Source organism: Nyctibius grandis, chromosome 6, assembly GCF_013368605.1.
Source record: "Nyctibius grandis isolate bNycGra1 chromosome 6, bNycGra1.pri, whole genome shotgun sequence".
NCBI lineage: Eukaryota > Metazoa > Chordata > Aves > Nyctibiiformes > Nyctibiidae > Nyctibius > Nyctibius grandis.
Window position 1 is genome coordinate 48,062,736 of NC_090663.1, and position 12,162 is coordinate 48,074,897.

Here is a 12,162-nt window from a genome sequence, read left to right on the forward strand (position 1 = left end):
AAAATAACCTGCTGTCTAAGTGCTTGGTGCATCCCTGTCTTGAATACCGTATGAGTCTCTGGTTAACTTCCTTAAAAAAATATAATGCAACGAGGAATGCACAGAGAAAGAAATGGGAAAACCCAGAGGTACAGACTGGTCTCTGTTTGCAGAGAGAGTAAAAAAAATAAATTAAATAAGCTCATCAGATTTCCAGATATGGTCATATCCATATAAAAGAGCAACACTCTTCACACCTATGTAATGTTCTAGAAATAAAAATATACATAAATTAAAAAAGGAAGCAGACAAACTTAGAGCTGAAGTGCATCAGTGGATATTAGACAAAATGGCTGCTGCAGTTTCTGGCTCAGGCAGTAAATGGACTCGGGGGAATATACTAACTTGTCTATTCTCTGCCTGTTCCTTTACTTATCCTTTAAGCATCTACCATTGACCATCAATTTAACAATAAGTTGTTATTAAACAGTATTTGCCTCTCTTTACCGTATCACATCAGTGCTTAGTGCAAATAAAGAATTGGAGCAAGATTTTTTGGAAATATAAGGTAAAGTTTGATTAATAGCTGCTTAATGACAACCCCTGGTGAAGTAGGTGAAAAGTAAAATAAACGTGCAGGATAAAATACTTTTAAACATTAGAGTGGTGAAAATACATGGTAGAACTACTTATTTCTGCAAGGCCTTAGAAATAATAAATAATTTCAGAAGACCAAAAGATGTCAGATGATACTCAATCGACATCTCTAGAAAACGGCAAACTATTCATAATGATGTTAATCCATGTGCAAGTTACAATCTTATCTTATCCTGAAATCCTTACAGGTACATAAGAGCTGTATTGTCATATGTGGAGCTTATACTTACTTAAGTATGTTGCATGAGCATACACATCACTGGAAAAAATGGTAAAGGTCAGGAACGTATCTGCCTGACAATCTGATTTCACAACTTTCGCAGCACAAGTAAAATTCACTACACTGCTTCCTGGGTGATGCCTCGGTGATAAGACAAACCCAAGAAAAAATATATCTGTTCAATAGCATTTCACTGAAATTGTCAAATATAATCAAATAACACTTGCTTATTTCTTGGAATGTTTCTTTCAAAGCTGGCTTCTCCCCTGTCTTCTCTGGCTGTGCAGCTGCTTGATTCAGTTCCAAAGTTTCAGTCTGTGGCAAGTCCCCTGAGAGACAGAAAGTGAGATTAATGCCTTATTCATCTTTGATTAAGACGCACACACCACTCCCCCTGCCCCTTCCAAAGTTCTCAGAAATATATATACTTTCTAGGAGATTAAATAGAACTTTCTTTTAATTTTTCCAAACAGTGATAGCAGAAAAATACAAAAGACTAAGTTGCTTGTACTCAGGAGCTCTGGATTTGTTGAAGTTTCGTATTTCAAAATATTTATTAAAATCTGTATTAATAATACTTAAAATCTTTGATTTTCAGAATTTTCCTATGAAACATAGTTTTGATTATAACATTTAACTACATTAACCATTTGTTTGTCCCTGAAATTCCTTAAGCCCACTTATCTCCAGTTCATGTGAGAGATATTATTTTATATAATATACTGTGCACTTAATAAAAGCATGCTAAGTAACAATAGTCATTCGTATACTCAAATTTAATGATCTGTGAAAAAGTTTCTGACAGCTGAAAACTCAGTATGTCCACCATGATTTGAAACAAACAGAAAAAGTGAAAATAAAAGTAGTCATATAATAAAAAATCTAAAAGAAACTGCTATACAGTAATTCAACTGTAATTCATTAAATTAAAAATACAGAAAAATGTTATCCAAACACTTGAAACATCAAATTCTGTCAGATTGTAATCAATGACTAAACAGGATCTACATCAGTAATTCAAATTTGAGTTCAGAAATACGTCACTTTGCCCCAGAATGCATGATAAAAACACCCTTTAAAAACACAATTTCTGATTGTTTGATAATATAACCATTGAAAGAAATGTACAGTACCTTCAAAAAGAAATAAGAAGCAAGTTATTTTATGTATCATGAGTATATAGAATTGATACCTTATTTCTTTCTCTTCGCCTATACACAGCAACAAAATCTGGAGTTGTAACAGAGCTTTGAAAACTCATTCTATCTCTCTAATTCAAGTCTTTAACAATGTAAGTCTTTAAGGACAGATCATAATTTTTCTTCAAATAAAGACTTAATTATAGCATTGTTTTAAGGAGAACTGTGGTTTTGGTAGTAGCTTTTAAATAAATAATGACTTAAGCTGTGCAATAAATTCAATAGAAAATTTATGATACTTTGAAAAAAAATTGTTTTTTTTATTTCTGAAAGGCAAATAAGAGTGGAACATCTCCCTTATGAGGAGAGGCTGAGGGAGCTGGGTCTCTTTAGCTTAGAGAAGAGGAGACTGAGGGGTGACCTCATTAATGTTTATAAATATGTAAAGGGCAAGTGTCAAGAGGATGGAGCCAGGCTCTTCTCAGTGACATCCCTTGACAGGACAAGGGGCAATGGGTGCAAGCTGGAGCACAGGAGGTTCCACTTAAATTTGAGGAAAAACTTCTTTACTGTAAGGGTGACTGAACACTGGAACAGGCTGCCCAGAGAGGTTGTGGAGTCTCCTTCTCTGGAGACATTCAAAACTCACCTGGACGCGTTCCTGTGTGATATGGTCTAGGCAATCCTGCCCCGGCAGGGGGATTGGACTAGATGATCTTTCGAGGTCCCTTCCAATCCCTAACATTCTGTGATTCTGTGATTCTGTGAAATAAGAACTGCAGACACCCTACATGCTTCTGAGATTTTAGGTGGCATCTGTCCAAAAAACTGACTTCTCTAATTTACATTTTAAGTGTTCATCCAAGTAATAGGCAATGAAGTCAGAAACTGAGCATGTAATAATTTTCTCTTCTTTTGGACAAGTACAAAGGAGAAGCCTTTCAGGTCAAACAATTTTCAAAACTATAAGGACTCTATTCTTTTACACCACATGAGGCTAAAATATATGCAGTTTAGACGGGAGGGTGGTGGAATGTGGCTGCCCTTACCATCTTCTGTGAAATGACTGTTCTCCAACCTAATTTTCATTGTATGGAGGGATATTCCACAAGTGCACAAAGGGGACAAAAGTTCGACTGTGCATAGCTAGTTTTAGCATGCATAACTGCTAAACTAATCTGATTCTGACCTTGAAAGTTAACAATAAACCTTTTTCAAATACTTTTTTTTTCAATAAACACAAATAAAAGGGTGTTTTCTTCAAGATTAAAAGTCAGGATTCTGTTTTTTTTTGTTTTTCTTTTGTATTTTTTTTTTTCTTGTAATGGACATATTGTTCCAATAACAGTGATACTGAGAACTAACACAGAGGCAGTGAAGGAAAATGCCATTCCATGACACACTTGAATTCTGAAAGTTATGAAATAATCTTTTCCAGTGTTTCAAGTCAGTGAGCTAAGTTTGCTGTAATAACCCCATAGTAAATTTCCACTGGAACATCTGATTAGCAGTTCTATTTTGGTGGAAGGACGAGGGGAACCCAAGAAAAGTTATTCACTGTGACACTTTCTATCATCGCTTTAATATCCAGTTACCTAACAGGTATAAAAGAACAAGCCTTAAGTTATTTATGTAAAATATGTCTCTGTAATAGAGCTTGTCTTTGTTTCAAATAATTTTCTGCTTAATATATTCTGCAAGAGATCTCCTAGGAGAGATACCTCTGCTATGTATACTAGAAAAGCTAGAGTACCAAAAAGAGGTACTTGAAGTGGGAACTGTTGGAATAAGCAATGATAAATGAGATGAAACCTTAAATTTGATTAATAGGGAGAACCAGAATGAGATTGGTTTTGGTGGAACAAAAGATAGGTGGTGTCAAAGTAGTATGGTATATTAATCTCAAGCTTGATTTTGAGTTAAAAATAGAAAAGCTAGGCAGGCTGGTAAAATTCACCTGGGATGAGAATCAAACAGACAGCAACTGTTAAGTGGTTTTACCAAGTTTGGTAGACTAGTCCCTAAAGAAGGGTAGCAGACTTATGCAGCATCTCATTACCAAGACTGTGAATAGAGGTAAGGCTAGAGTCCATTTAATACCTTTGATATCTCCACAGGAACTGATTCTGCGCAGTCCCTGCCTTCGGGTGACTGTGAGGACTACTGCTATATGAAGAATGATAGGAGTCAAAACCACAGTTTGTGTAATAGTATTGCCAGGAGCATGAGTGTAAATGATACAGGATAATAAATGATCCCCTATTTGTTCACATTTTATGCTCAGCTGATTTCCTATAAAAAAGGAAATGTTAGGCAAGACTTTAACATTCTGTACACGCTCTGGGCTCTTAGGGCACACTTACAACATTTTGTACTTATTCATGCATATCTTTATTCTTATTAGAGATTTCTACATTAGCAGGGTAAGTGCGTTAGAAACAAGGTAGAGAGGGAAAAAATTAATAAACATTCATGAATAAGTCAGCCTGCACAGATGTTCATCTCTGTCTCATATTACAGGACAAAATAATATAGACTAAATAGAATGACTTGCACATGTTTCAAAGTGATGAGGATCAGTTTGCTGTGTTGTCTGTTTAGCATGATAGTTTCAACATAGATGCTGAATATCAAAAATAAATATCAACTATCTCTAATAGATACTGAAACCACTTATGAAATGCACATCTGTAGGTCCGTTAGAAATTACATAAGGAAACTCTCATGCCACATGTATCTATAAAATCTGTGAGTATGATTTATTATAGGCCTTCCATAGTCCTGATCTTATCTTTATGAAGTGGTAATGTCTTTGTCCAGTCAAAAGCAGCTCTGACACAAATTCTCTATGATTTTTTCATCATCTCCTGCAAGGATTTTCTCATAAATTTCAGAGTATGTTTGTCAAGGCCTTTAACATTAGAAACAGTTCTGTATATTCTTCCAGATTGTTGTGTACCTCTCTTTCTAATATCAGCATCTAATATCCTAATTTGAATTCTAATGGGTCACACTTTAACAAATCACGGTAGCTGGGTAATGTTAGACTGGAAAAATTTTTTGTTCATTCAAATAGAAAGCAATTTTTGATACCCTGGTTTAAAATATACCAGAATGTTGCAATCAGCACAAACTGGGTTGTTATGATGATGGCAGGATGACAAATTTATGGACAGAGTGCAGATGAAGTGGACAAGATCTATAACTGTGCATAATTGTATTCATACCATATTTTATGCAATCTACCAGATAGATATTGGTATTTACTCTTAAAATGTACCTTTAGAATATAAAGTCTGAAATTGTTAATTTAACATTCTGGTTTAATATTAAAATTGCAAATAGGTGAGTATCCTTGTTTCCATGAAACAAAACGTTGCATCAGCTATTAAGAGTGGCCTTGTCCTTCCCTATCCTCATTTCTTTATATAGCATTTCAATTTATGAAGGTGAAATACGTGTAAGCAGTCTGCAATTTTAAGTTTGCGTACGAATTAAAATTGGATGTAAACAGTATTTCTTTCAGTTTTCAGTGCATCATAATAAAGTTTCATAAGTTGGTTTGAAATCTGTGATTTTTGGCGTTCTTACACAAATTTCAACAAGGTACATTGTTTATGCAAATAAGAATAGTTATTGAACGCCTTCTGTACTCACAGTAAAAGACACTATGTTGCAATGCTATGAAATATCTGTTAAGAATTATTGCAGTTCTCCTCTGGGATGACAATATTTTTCTTGCTAATCAAAATAATGTTAGACAAGTATGAAGCAATATATACATACAAAACTGTAACAACAACAGTGTTTGAAACAACTGTTTCTGAAGACAACGTTCACTGAATGTCATTAGTACTAATACAAAAGTATTTATTTATTTTCCTGAAGAGTCCTGTGACAGATGTCATTTGTTATTTTGGATTTTTTTCTAACAAGTAATAGAATGCTGGTGCGTTTACCATGCTAGTGCTTTGCCAGTTCAGGTCATCTGCAACATGAGTTGTGGGATTCTGAAACAGAAACAATGAAAAACCCAAAGCAATCAAAGTTTTTAAAATAATCTATCCTGAATTTTGCACTTTGCAGTGAATTCTAGGACAAAATTTGGCGAGTTGAGTTTATCGACTGGAAACATTCTTATAATTCTGACATATGCAATAAAGTTTATAGACTATACATAATTTTAATAATGCAATTTAAAAATTCCTCCAGAATATTGGCAGAAAATACTGTGCTTTGCTTACATTTTAGACTTCAGTGCTGGTAAGTTAAAGATAATAATAGATGTATGCTAGATATTTTACACTTTTAGGTCGTGACCAGTGCATCACAGGAGACTGTATTTAAAAGAAAATGTTGATGAACATGTCATTAATGATCATCTTTCTTCCTTCATTTGAGAAAAACAGCGTTGAATTTTTCACCATTCTTTTCTATTATGTCTTGTCTTTTCTGAGGCTTTTCCTGGTTGTTTCCTCAGTGAACCTCTCACATGGGTATGGAATAGTGATAAAAAAAGGTTCAGTTCAGCACAACCAGATTGATATTGTGGTCCCAAATACTACTACCTTTCTTTTCTTTCTTCTCCTTGCTGTTGTGCCAGATGGATTACCCTATTTCTACTATATTAATTCATGTAATATTGGTATTGTAAATTTTTATTATATGAGTTGTGCCAAAGTAATATTGCCATCTGTCACTGAACTTTTACATTTTATTTTGACAGAAACAGACCTGTAAAGATGTTTATGTGGTGGTCAGCTGTTTTACTTCTTGGATGCATTTTGCTGGGAGCAGATGGGTGGCCAGTCAAGGAAGGATATGACTTTAGGCCCTATCAGCCCCTTGTAAGATTACGTCACAAGGTACTGATTATTCTATAGCACTTCTGTTTTTTCTTCCATGGTTGAGGGATAAATTACATGCCAGCATTGTCTTGTTCGTGTTTATTGGAGTAACGTTCAGAAATTAACGTTTTCAGTAACAACACCTGCAAAAATATAGACTTGATTTGACAAGTAAGCAGGAGCTGTTTTGATTTGAAAGCCCAGAAATATTTCAAAGGTAGTGAGCTAAGCTCTGTTCTAGTTTCACAAACTAGAGATTATGTATATTAACAGAAACTCAGAGACAGAGCCAGGAGAGGTTGTCTCTTAAAGCAACTGTCAGCATGTGCTTAAGGCAATGACTTGTCCCAGTGCTCACTGGATTTCAGACCAAGCAGCAGTAAGGAGAACTGCCTGTCAAAGGAACATGGTGTTGAAGTTAACTGATCAACAAAAACTTGTCTGCATGAGGTAGATGTTCACAGTGCTTGCTGAGTTTAGGAGATTTGAACCATGGCATAATGCAGATATTTCCTGAGATACTGAGTTTCCCAGCTTCAAGTACTATATGCCATTCAAATTTTGCCCACCTGCCACACATTTGTCATGAATCCAGGACTTCTAAAACAGTTCTCAGTTAACAAATCCTACACCTCTTCTAGTAACTAGAAGGGAAACTGCTGTGGTGGTTCTGTAAAACAAGGAACAGAGCTGTAATATCTCCATGAGCTGTCTGAAGCTAGCTTAGAACCGACCAACTTCTTATTTTCATCTTGGTGTGATAGTCATGGGTTCAACATCTGAGGAGCCCTAAGGCCTACAATCAGGACAACAAAGATGACAAAAAAAAACTTCTGTGTGTTTCAACTAGAAAGTCTGAATTGTAGCCATAAACTCTAAATGTTTGTTTCTATTAATGTTTCAAGATCTGGCTAGTTTAATTTCTCAATACTTTTTATAAAATATGAAAGCTATTTCCTCTTGGTCCTCAGTTTGAGAAAAATGAACCAATATCATGTGATTCTATCTCAGCATATAACGAAGAGGAACTGATAACTGATTTCTACTCAAACCAGTAAAATATTTGCCTATTAGCTGATTATTTTATACTGTTTGTTAAATATGGAAAGTTTCTAACAGATGGAAAATAAAATATTAAAATTTAAATTTCATTATAAAATTTTGCATCTTGTAGGGAATGAGGGATTGTTAATCAGAATAAAGAATGCATCAGGCCCCAGTCACAGAATCACAGAATCACAGAATGTTAGGGATTGGAAGGGACCTCGAAAGATCATCTAGTCCAATCCCCCTGCCGGGGCAGGATTGCCTAGACCATATCACACAGGAACGCGTCCAGGCGGGTTTTGAATATCTCCAGAGAAGGAGTCAAGTAAATATGAAACTGTACAAGCAGGCAGGTGTTCATACTGAGTATTTTGCAAAATCGGAAACTTTGTTTCATCAGTTTACTTGCATTTGTCAGCTTTAATCAAAATACAACACAACAGCATAAGAAAAATACTTTGAAATCTATGAGGAATGAAAGACTAGTAGTGTATCTGTGGAATGAACCATGGCAGAGAGAAGTCACACGTACAAAAAAACCCCAAAACAAAATAGTGAAGAATGTGAGAAGAATGAAGGGCAGGACATGAGGCATAGTGAACACCATTTCTGAAATTTAGATTGTCTCTGACGTTCGTATCAGATCAGGCTGTTATAAACATTTCAAGTTTAATGTTGGGGGGATCACACAGACACATATGCCTGTGTCAACACACACATATATGTACACATGAAAGGTAGAGAGACTTTTCCTCTATTTTTCATTCCTTACATATTTTTTTTAAAAACATATATAAAAATACGCATACTGACAAAACAGAAGAAAATGGCATATCCTGTAAATTGATTTTGTATTTTTAAAAGAAGATAAAGCTTAAAGGGAAAGAAAATGAATGCTATAAAAAAAATATAAGGAAAAAGAATAATGAAAACATGGCATAAAATTTTATTCTGAAAAGCGAAGAATATATGGTGGGTTATTTTCCCAGATTAAAAAAATGGTTTAGTATAGTTCAGCTTTTGGTATTATGGATAAGTGTTAGCATAAAAAAACTAGGAAGGCAAAACTTTTCTAAAGTCAATTTTTAAAACCAGTTCTGGCACAGATACACGTATTCAAAACACATAAATAATATGATAAAGGAGGCTTTCTGCTTCATTCTAACACTTAATATATCAAGTGCTTAGATTAAGTTATGCAAGTAGAATACTTATTGCAAACAAAATATGATAATGAATATCAGCAGAATCATATTTGCTTTGATCAAGCAATATGTATGCAAGTTTATGAGTGTGAAGATTAAAAAAAGAGTAGTAATCACTCTTGCTCTAATAAAGGCAAATTTACCTGACTTGGACGGTAGTCTGCCCAGAGCAACTCCAAATGTCAGACTGCAGGGAAAAACAGTCCTGCTGGTACTGAGATATTATCTTGCAAAAATAATTTTATTCATGTTGAGAACAGGCATTCATATCATAAAGGTTTAGTTGTTAGTTGTTTTAAAAAGGATTATGAACAAATTCAACTCCTCATGCACAGAAATTACAAGTAGGCATTTAGTCTGAATGCATAAGAAAAACATGCATAAGGAAAAAACTTTATAAATAGGGAAAAAATTTATGCATAAGAAAACACTTTTTTACTGTGGGAGTGACCGAGCACTGGAACAGATTGCCCAGAGAGCTTGTGGAGTCTCCATCCTTGGAGATACTCAAAAGCCATCTGGACGTGGTCCTGGGCAATCTGCTGTAGGTGACAGTGCTTGAGCAGGGAGGTTGGACAAGGTGACCTTCAGAAGTCCCTTCCAACCTCAACCATTCTGTGATTCTGTGATTCATTATAATACATAATTAATAATTACCTATAATAAAATATAATTAATTGATGTATTTTTTGCAATTTATATAGTCAGCCTTATAGTTGTGGGATGTTACTGATGAAACTTAAAAAGGTTTAAAGAGATTTCTAGAGAAAACTTTTAAGAAAAACATTTTAGAAAATCTTTCACAAAAGATTTTTAAAAAAGTTTTTACAAAATCTTTTAAAGATTTACAAAATGTTTTTAGAAAATCTAAATGACATAATAGCAAAAAAGAGACAGTATTCCTTAACCACTGCTTTAATAAGTTGATAGTAAAATGTGTGATGAAATAAATTGAGAAGTTCTTTATGTTTTAATAGCAAATATTTGTAGCACAGATTTGGTTGATAGGTTGTTCAAAACCTTTTGAAATCATTTTACTTAGAAAAAAATTGATCTTTATCTTTGTACTGTCCCTTAGCTTCCCCCCAACTTCCAAAACCCCTCTACATATTTAATAGTTAATGAAGCCACCTCTATTGAATTATATTTGTTATTTACTTGCAACAAATAATCCAACTTGCATAACTTAATTGAGACAGTTGAAATGTTCAATCTGTTTCAGAGAACTAATAGTACATATCAGGTTTTATTACCTGTTTTATACATAATTTATCCAGATCTTCACCCCACTGTTCTCATACAAGGCTATTTAGCCTGTAGCTTTTTATTAATTTTCAGGCCCAGGAGGTATGTAGTTTGGTTGTTTGGTAACTCTATGTTGGGATGTGGTTCAGAGCTGTGTGGTTCCTCACAATGTGGTTTGCAAAGGAAAGCAAGCCATGCAGGTAGATCACTAGGAATTCCCAGCACATTTTGCCAGGTAAGTCACCTGTCTCTTTAGGGAGCTCTAAAAAATTACCTAAAGCTCCAGTTTAGAGATTGGAGAACATTCCAATTAAGAGATAGCCTTCATGAGTTTTCAGGTTTCTGTGTGTACCTATGTTGCATTCAAAAAAGGACTATGAACATACATTTTTCCAGGAGCAGAATATTCAATTATATCATTTTCCTCCTCCACTGATGGCATTGTCTGTGTTCTTGGTTTCTATAGAATTTGGGGGTTTTTTTAGATTATTGATAATAGATTAAATGTGAGGACAGATACAATTATATAGCGATATCTCATGATACTTTAGATAGAATAGAATGTATAGCTGATCTAATTCTTATGCCACAGTTGTATGGAACTCATATCCTTCTGGTGGTGGAAGTAACTAGGAGAATTGGTATTACTGATAGAAATTTTCAGTGCTGCAATGTGTGAGAGCCTGCATCCAGTTTTTCTTTAGAAGATAATTATGCTGCCTTTAAGAAACCAGCATTTTCACTGGCAATTGAAACCACTATTTTTCAGTCTCCAATATTACTTTTTTTTTGTTAAAACTGCAGAAAATCATAGCAAAATATGCTTTAAGCATATAGATAACTAACTTCTGAGTCTGGACTGCGGTATTTCCTTGGCTAATGTCAGAGCAGTCTGACAGTATGTGACTGTTTTGACACTAACCAAAGTTAGGCCTCGTGCTGTGGATATTGCTGATTTCCCAACTTTGCTCGTTATATCCTTTAAGTATGCAGCAATTTCTTACTGTGTAGAAATGTATTTTTGTGTCCTTAACTTGACCTGTACGAATTAACAGACTGTTCTTCAGCAAACTTTCTAATTTATCATATGCTGCATTCATGAAAAGTTTCCACTTTGAATGGTTTTCTAATTTTATTATACATTAGTTGGAACTGCTCTAGTATTACAGTGGAATTTTTAATATCCGGTACCTAAGACAAGCTGCCGACTTTCAAGTGTTAGGTTTATTTTTCTGGGAATTTTCTAACAGAAATTCTGCAATCATTTATAAAATATAGGTCTAAGAACTTGCAGCAGTTCACATCTAAATTATAATTATAGCCCAAACTATAATTATAATAATGTTCATTATCATGGCCATTATAATGGCCACAAAGATCAAATGTTTGCATCATTTATATATGAAATAGTCAAAACCAGGAAGAGATGAGTTGGCTTGAACTAGAATGGAGAAAGAGTATTACAAAGCACTCCTGAAAACTTTATTTTCAGTCCTCTTCCCTTGTTAAGCTGCCATGGCTTACACTTACATGGTTATGCTGAAAAATATCAGGTTATGTCTGAACAGCAGTGAATTTCGTGTTATGCCAGTTAATCCTTGGTTCTTCATTTGTCAAAACACTGGAAAAGTTTGTAAGGGACTTTCCATTTGGGAGTCTTCTTGCATTGCTGCTTAAGTATTGTAAGCAATTTGTTAACACCTAGGTTCCCACCTGAAATCATTAGGAAGTATTTCTAGCATCCTAATGAATTTTCTTCTTGTAATTTGCACGGCTCTGACAGAGAGCAATGTTTATGCAATGTCTTCAGTGAAAAAGAATAT

At 34.5% G+C, this 12,162-nt stretch overlaps 1 protein-coding gene across 3 annotated transcripts in view; it reads left to right on the forward strand.

The window, feature by feature from the left end:
- The first annotated feature begins 6,737 nt into the window (after window positions 1-6,737).
- Window positions 6,738-12,162, forward strand: part of FSTL5 (follistatin like 5) — a 322,017-nt gene continuing 316,592 nt past the window's right edge. For all 3 annotated transcript variants that reach the window (XM_068403643.1, XM_068403644.1, XM_068403645.1), the window contains exon 1: window positions 6,738-6,860. In XM_068403643.1, the coding sequence (XP_068259744.1) occupies window positions 6,738-6,860 (123 nt within the window). The remainder of the gene's footprint in view (window positions 6,861-12,162) is intronic.